This window comes from Plasmodium coatneyi, chromosome 9 (assembly GCF_001680005.1).
Source record: "Plasmodium coatneyi strain Hackeri chromosome 9, complete sequence".
Lineage (NCBI taxonomy): Eukaryota > Apicomplexa > Aconoidasida > Haemosporida > Plasmodiidae > Plasmodium > Plasmodium coatneyi.
In genome coordinates, this window is record NC_033564.1 from 168434 (window position 1) to 176666 (window position 8233).

At 39.2% G+C, this 8233-nt stretch overlaps 2 protein-coding genes across 2 annotated transcripts; both read right to left on the bottom strand.

The window, feature by feature from the left end:
• Window positions 1-296: 296 nt before the first annotated feature.
• On the bottom strand, window positions 297-2014 carry PCOAH_00023620 (Uncharacterized protein; the record flags this gene model as incomplete). Its single annotated transcript, XM_020059167.1, has 4 exons — window positions 297-1094; window positions 1322-1421; window positions 1638-1678; window positions 1883-2014. The coding sequence occupies 4 exons, from the start codon at window positions 2012-2014 to the stop codon at window positions 297-299; spliced, it is 1071 nt and encodes a 356-aa protein (XP_019914906.1).
• Window positions 2015-3271: 1257 nt separating this feature from the next.
• PCOAH_00023630 (Uncharacterized protein) lies at window positions 3272-7903 on the bottom strand (the record flags this gene model as incomplete). Its single annotated transcript, XM_020059168.1, has 5 exons — window positions 3272-3310; window positions 3460-3576; window positions 3713-3958; window positions 4104-4187; window positions 4313-7903. The coding sequence occupies 5 exons, from the start codon at window positions 7901-7903 to the stop codon at window positions 3272-3274; spliced, it is 4077 nt and encodes a 1358-aa protein (XP_019914774.1).
• Window positions 7904-8233: the final 330 nt, after the last annotated feature.

Consider the following 8233-nt stretch of genomic DNA (forward strand, 5'->3'; position numbering starts at 1 on the left):
CGACACACAGCGGCGCTATATAACTAAAGGGCGAAGGGAAGGAAAGTATAAGACGCCCCCTTCATTTTCTTCCCATAAATGGCTCCCAATTTTATACGTAATAATGAAACAGCCAAATGGATGGAGAGATGATAAAAAAAAAAAAAAAAAAAAAAAAAAAAACTCCTGTTCAAGGAAACGAAGCACATACTTACAGTGGCAAAGTTACAACTTCGTGTGCCACTTATCCACAAAGGTATACACTCACCCACCCATTTTTGCATTTACTGTTTACTTAACCCCAAGGGGATCATCCATCATATAACCCTAAAGACAACCAAAATAATTATTATCAAAATTACTAGAACAAAAAAAAGGAAGCCCATGCACCGGATGTTCCTAAAGTACCTGTTCCTCGTTATTTCAATTTCCCTACCCGACATAAGAATGTTATCATGGGTGGTAATTATTTGGGAATCTATATTGTCGATGCTTTCTCCTTGAATATTCACCTGGTCAAATAACTCCTTGTACAACTCTTGTATGTTTATTATGTCTTTATGTAATTTTTTTATTTCCTTATTTTTCTGACTTAATATCTCATTTTCAATGTCCACCGTTTTTATCGAAACGAATTCCCTCTCCTGGGGGGGGTCTTCCAGGTTTACATTTGGCCCGTATCCACCGCTTCCCAAGTAAGCATCCTCTTGTCCATACGCATCATTCTGCAGGAGATACTCATTAACTTCGCTTTTTTTATTGCCCGTGAAAATATTACTTTTATATTTCTTCTTCATTTTTTTTCCAGTACTTTCCTTTTCCATGCCCCAGGGGACGGGGGCATAACTCCCATCATAATTCTCATTCTCGTTAAAATTAAAATCGTAAATGTTCACATTAAATTTGTCTCTACTGGAGTCATAATTTGAATCACTGTTTCGAGAAAAGTTGGTGAGAGAATCGTATTCCAAATTGTTACTCGATGGGTTTATATTTTTTGATAACATGTCATTTAAAACTGTTTTGTTAATATAATTTTTTGACGCACTTTGGAAATTGTTCACCGCTGCTAGGTATGAGTTGGACAGCTTCTGAAGCATGAGCTTCATTCGCATCTGTTAGTTTGGCGTAAAAGGGGCAAAAAAAAGAAAAAGTGGGGGGGAGGTATTACTTACAAATGTGCAAAGAAGTCTTTCTGTGCATACTGGCTTATCAATGTTGTTTCTCCGAGTTACCCATTGCACATGTACGCACAAACATTGGCATATTCAACCCCCCCACACTCATCTACGTTGGAATAAGTGAAGGTACATATACGCTCTGCTGGAGGGCAGGGACTTACCCTTTCATCTGGAGGGACATTTTCTGCGCTATTAGAATAACTCTTGATCTTTCTCTGGATTTCCTGGATTTTCACTTTTCCCTCCTGCACAATTTCTTGGCTGAAAAGGGGGGACACAAATGTGTGTATATATGTACATTTACGGTTTAAAAAATGTCCACTTTTACTTGACCGATTTAACACCGTTGCGGAGAGGTCGTCCCATTATATGTGTGAAATAAGGACACGCCCCTCCACAACGAACGTGAGAATTGTACATACAAGAGGAGACTCCTATCCTCCTCCTCCTCCTATGCGTCTCTCCTCATCTGCTTACACTTTTTCCGAACTTTCAACGGAACAAACTTCATTTTCATTCTACAGTGGAAAATGGAAAATAAAAAAAAAAAAAAGACGTTCATTAGGATGTGAACTAGATAGGCACTTCCAATTCAACATACAGTAAGTTTGCAAAGGGGCGAAATTTCCCCAATTGTTCCTTCCAGTTCATTATCACAAAGAAGTGGCACCCATTTCGCATTGACTAAAAGGAAGAAAAAAACTCTTCTCCTGTTCACTTACAATTTTTGAGATCCGTGCGGCGTAGGATTGTATTATGCTAATGTCATTTTGAATGTCCGCGCTAAATTCAAAGTTGTTCGCATTTTTCTGAATAGACTTTTTGCTCTCTTTCTTTTTTGTTGAATATGACATGTTTTGGGGAGCGGGCGGTAAGGCGGAGGTAGTAGTAAAGAGATATGCTGGTTAACCTGCTAGTCGGTTAGGGGTAGTGAGGTAACTTCCACGAAGGACGAATGCTTGAAGCAGCAACACGGAGAAGTCGAAATGGAGCAAGGTTGGTTCACCTCAGCTGGGGGGTATCTATACAAACATATCTAAAGGCGACGAAAAATACTGCTTGCTTCCAACGATGGGCCTCACAAAAGCGAACTCTTTATAATTGCTTTTGCGCAATTTAGCCGTACAATGGCTCCAAGGGAGTAACAAAAAGAAGTTATTTCTTCCCTTAAAAGTTTTAAATTCGCTTATAATTCATTATTCATAATTCAATTTTTTTTTTTTTTTTTTTTTTTTTCCTTCTCCTTGGTTTGGTGCAAAGTTTGTAAAACTTTAAAACGACAAAAAATTGAAGAACAGAGGCAATACCATTGAAGAAAAAAAAAAAAAAAAAAAAAAGAAATGCTAAGAGAAGCTAAGAAAAAAGCTAAGCCTGAAGAAACTTCAGCAGAATTATTAAAAAAAAAAAAAACTAAATTGACAATTCAAAAATAATGTGAGTAAAAGTTGTAAATATATCACTTTCGATTCATCACATATGTATAAATCACCAAGTTTTGTTCTCATGTATACGCCTACATATTTATAGTATAATTAGCTTCTAATAAATATGTACACGTATATAATATTATACCAAATAGGATGCAATTCACGTGTGCGTGTAAATTTTAACATATATAAAAAATTGCATACAGCTACGCCAAAAAATGTATATGCTTATAATATAGTACACGTGTGTGCCATGATTATATATCAGAGCTCATAAACGCATATGGAACAAAAAAAAAAAAAATAATAATAATAATTAAGTTGAAAAATTGTGCAATTAAGTTAAAAAAATGACCCTACAGGATGAAGGGAAAAGAAAAAAAAGTCAACAACGTAGCGTAGCAGATAGCACGTAACATACAACAAATTGGGCGAGGAAAAAAGGTCATAACTTCAACGTGCTAGTTACTTTCTCCTTTTCCTCTACAAATTCGTGTGCACAGCCATTAACGCAGGGCTTCAAATGGTCACTACCCCGTGTACACACAACGCGCATATAACATAATATTGTCTCGCGCATAAATGCAACGCATTTTAAAAAATAAATTAACAACTGAAACAAGTCCTACATCACTAAACTTCAAAATATAGGCGAGGACACCTACTGGAATAACGTCCCATTTGTCACTTTTTCTTTTCCTTGCTACTCGAGGCTTTAGAGTTCTAAAAGGGGTATGGAAACGTTTCGAGGACATGTGTAGCGCACGTTTATACATACGCACATACGTATATATATGCCATGCCTATCGGCAAAAGGCAATGTGCCCCTTCCAAAGGTCACCTATTTCGCAGCAACCAACGTGCGGACTTACCCTTCTGCTCATCTGCACAATGGCATCCACGATCAGGCGGCACCTATACTCGACGCTTTCGTATGGGGTATTTGCGTACTTAAAAAAATCCTGAGCTTGACCCCAATAATAAGGCGTCTAAAAGGGGGAAAAAAAAAAAAAAAAAATTTTTTACAATAATGCGCAATTAACATATGAACGCGTCCGCTTGGTGTACAAAAACCGGCAACCATTTCGTGCATTTTCACGTTCACCCCCCATGTAAAGAACTTACCAAAATGTGAATGCTCTTTGTGTGAACCACCCCCTCCTGGTACAACAACCAAAGTAATATTTTATTTTCTCTTTCGTAATATGCTAGTTCTTCTTCACTCAGGGCAATTTTGGTCTCCTTCTCTTCCTTAACTTCCCCTGTGGGGGGTGGTGGTTCCTCCAGTTTCTGCAGATGTTCGTAGGACAGATTCGGGGGCAGCTCCAGCTTGTCAATGGTGTCGACTCCATCGGACAGCTGCTTTTCAACCTGCCATTGGATAAAGGAATGGGTTTCCATGACGATGTGCACAGAATGAAAAGGATCTCTTTTTACACACATTAGGAAGTACACACATGTATAGTAAATACACAAATTGCACGCGCTATCGCTTTTGAATAAATCTTTAAATTACAAAATTTGCGATGAGATCGTTTTCCTCCTGTATCAACTGCCTCTGTAGGTCGGACTTTTGAATTCTCTCGAAGAGTCTTTTACCCTGAGAAAGGAGCGGCAAAAATGGCACAATGTGAAGGCACAGTTTGCAGTGCAAATATAATCAGTGGTGGCAGCACGTACTACGTCACGCCTGATGCTAGGCGCGATGTCAAATGCATTCCTTACCCCCTTGACCTGATTATATCTACGGAAGAAGACCCGCAAGTAGGCCCTTATATCCTCCAGGGTCTTCTTCGAGTTGCCAAAGTATTTCTCCTGGATGAACTCGATGTCGTCGCTGCCGTAAATGATCAGCCCGCTCATCAGCTTGTTAAACTCCGCCTTATTCCACTTGGCAAATCCCTCCTTCAGAAGTTCCTCTTTTTCACTCCTTATCTGGTCAATATCTATGTTAACCAAGTCATGGTCGATGGCCTTCCTAACCGGCTTGCTGTTCTTACTCTTCTTGTTGTTACTACTTTCGTTGTTATTGTTCTCTCCCAAGTGTCTCTTAACAAAGTTGGTTATGTACTCGTAGCAAACCTTTACACTTTTGTCCCTGAACCGAACCATGGTTAGCTTCTTCTTCACCTCAAAAAGTTTGATAATTTTCTTCTTCATCTGTTGAACCTCGCTTAAGCTGTCACTAGCTCCGCCAGCAGCATCCCCTGCTTTGTTAGCGCCATCCTGGTTGGTGGTACTTTCCCCCTCTGCACCGTTCCCACTGGGGTCACCCGCATCACCCTCCTCCTCCATTTGCTCATCAAAAATGTTAGGATAAATCAAGTTGATAATTTCGTAAATGTTCTTCCCGTGCAGATCGAGAAAATCGGAAAAATTTGGATACCTCTCAAAATCCTTTTCCTCTCTTTGCGCGTCGATAATTTTCCTAATTTTATCTTCACTAACACGGTACTTGCTCCACCTTTCTTCCAACCTTTCTAATTCATCTAATTTTTCATTATTAAAAAATTGGAAATCATGTCCCCCTCTGGCTTCTGCTCTCCACCCATGCAGCTCCAATTTTTTCTTGTTAATTTTGGTGCATGTGGAATTCATAACTTTCCATTTGCTTTTTCTTTCTCCTAAATCGAGGAAGGCCATATTTTTCTTATTATTTTTCAGGAACTTTTTTATCGTACTTCTTATTTTGTTGAAGTTTTTCTTCTTTTTCTTCTTCTTTCTGATAACTCCGTCAATGCCTTCTCCTTCGAGGTGTTCCCCCTCCGAATAATTTATCTCCTCGTCGTCTTCTTCATCCCCATCCTCAGAATCTGAATAATCCTCGTCACTGGATTCATCCGAACCGTCTTTTGTCAAATTGTTGTACATGTTCAACCCTCCATCTAGCGATATATTCGATAAGTCAAAAATATTTTCCAAATTTTTTAATTTATTTTCAATTTCCATAGTTCTCTTCTCAGCGTCGGCTAAAATGATGTCAATATCTTCATCCGAAATGGAAGACACATCTTGCGTTTTATAAACCTCAGGGGCACCAAAATTTAAAATGTCGTGTAATTCTTGTTTGTTATTTTCTTTGTTATTCAAATTTAGCTTTCCCTTTTGAATAATAAGCGAGTCTAGCTTTAACTTTTTCGCTGCCCTTTCGACAATTTTCTCCTCCACTGAATTTTGCGTGACAAACCTGTAAACGATGACTTTTTTCTTCTGACCTATACGATGTGCCCTATCCATGGCTTGGATATCCATCTGTGGGTTATAATCCGAATCGAACAGGATGACAATATCTGCCGTGGTTAAGTTAATTCCAATACCTCCTGCTCTCGTTGACAGCAAAAAAATAAAATATTTACTATTCGGTTCGTTAAACTGATTGATCCTTATTTGCCTCTCATCCCCCACTGTGGATCCATCGATACGAAGGTACTCATATTTCTTCCACCTGCAATAATCATCTATGATATCTAAAACTCTGGTCATTTGCGAAAATAGAAGCACACGTGAATTTTCTTTTTTCAGTCTTGGCAGGAGCTTATCCAGGAGAGACATTTTCCCAGATGTCTCTATCAAATGATTCCCTTCAATATAAGGAGGTTCTTCAATACCATCAAAAAGGTAGGGATGATTACAGCACTTCCTCAGTTGCATAAGTATGTTAAGCATTTGGTTTTTACTCCCCGTCATGGCATTTATTACGTCAATATTTTTACTAAGTATATCAGAATATAATTTTTTTTGCAATTTTGACATACCCACAAAGACATATATTTCCCTCTTCGGGGGAAGGCACTGCTCCACCTCCACTTTCAGCCTCCTCAACATAAAGGGCTTCAAAATGGTGTGCAGCTGGGTGATTATTTCACTCTGTTTATTATCGTTAGAACTAATCTTTGATATATTAAATAAGTTGTCAAATTCTTCCGAATTGTCAAATATTTTTGGCATTAAAAAATTTAACAACGACCACAACTCCTTCAAATTATTATGCAGGGGGGTTCCTGTAATTAGCAATCTATTCTCCGATCGTAAGAAACGAACAGATGTACTTAACACACTTTTGTCATTCTTTATCCTATGTGCTTCATCTATTACGAGAAAAAACCAGTCGATATCGAATAAAGCGCTCTTATCCTTAATTACTATTTCGTAAGTCGTTAGCAACACGTCATAATCTGTGTGTAACACATTCTTGTTTAATTCCCTTCTTTCGTCTTTACTCCCGTAATATTTAAACGCCTTCATTTCTGTGCACCATTTTTTTATTTCTTGATACCAATTGTCCAAAGTCGACCTTGGACATATAATGATACTTTTCCTTTTAATATTTTTATTAAATCTTAAGTAACATAACAAGCTTATAGTTTGCAGGGTCTTTCCTAGCCCCATTTCGTCGGCTAAAATGCCGTTAATCTTGTGCCTATACAATTGGTACAACCAATTTAGCCCTTCTATTTGATAAGGCTTCATGCACCCGTTGATATTAGCTGGCTGTTTCATGATAAACGTTTCGTCCTCCTCGTTGGCATCCTTCAATAACATATAATCTTCCTCCTTCTCGGTCATTGCACAACGTCTCGTTTTGTTCCCCTTTGACTGCATACTCATTTTTACACGTTGACCTGACAGCTTCTCCGTATATCGCTTCGTCTCGGAAAGAAGCTGTTGTAGTTTTTCTTGCAAATAATTCACCTTCTCTTCGCTAGGGGGGTTCTCCTCCACCGGCTGTTCCTTATCAGCAGCCGCTTCTCCCCCTTCACTTAACTTCTCGTCATCCTCCCCATCGCAATTGACTTTATTTTCCTCCCCCGCTTCGGTCAATTTCCTCCTCTTCAGGGCTTCATCGCTTAAGTCCAGTTTGTGCTTATCCCTCCTGCTGGTGTTTATGCCTTCCGAATCTACCGCGTCGCTCACAGCGCAACTCGCGCTAACTTCGAAATTATTCACAAACGGTTCGCTCTTCTTGTAACTATCCCCATTAGTAAAGACGTCTTTATTTTTACGACTTCCCTCGTCACTGGTACTGCACCCCCTCCTATCGTTATCCAGATCGTTGTAACTGTCATAATTCTTACTGAAATTATTCTCAGTGCTGGATTCCTTTTTGCAAATATCACCTATATCTTTGTAAGACCCCCCATTTAGGTAGTCCTCCTGGTTTGCCTCATCGCAGAGGGCACCCCTTTCCCCACTCTCGTCATTCACCCCATTGGCATTACCGCCACTTTTGTTATCCACTCCAGCATCTGCTCCATTTTCGCCGTTTTCACTTTTCTCATTGGCACTTTTGAAATAGTCACGTACATTTCGGAACATCTTGGGAACGTCCAATCTGCAGTGTTGTTAAGTTATGGTTTACCCCAAATGGGTAATGCGTGCGTGTTGGTCTGTACTGGTCTGCACATAAGGCATGCTTCACGCTCCAGGTGCGTACAGTCAGATGCCATCCACAACGCTACTTTCTACCTTTCGAATAACACTTCAGTCACGAAAAAAGGTCACACAAGCGCCAGTGTCCGCTTATCTCTAGCGCACACCAACGCGGTGTTGTGTACAAAAAAAAAAAAATAAATAAAATAAAATAAAATAAAATAAAAATGAAGAAGCCCAATTTATGCACGCGACATATGGGCATATTTACTCATG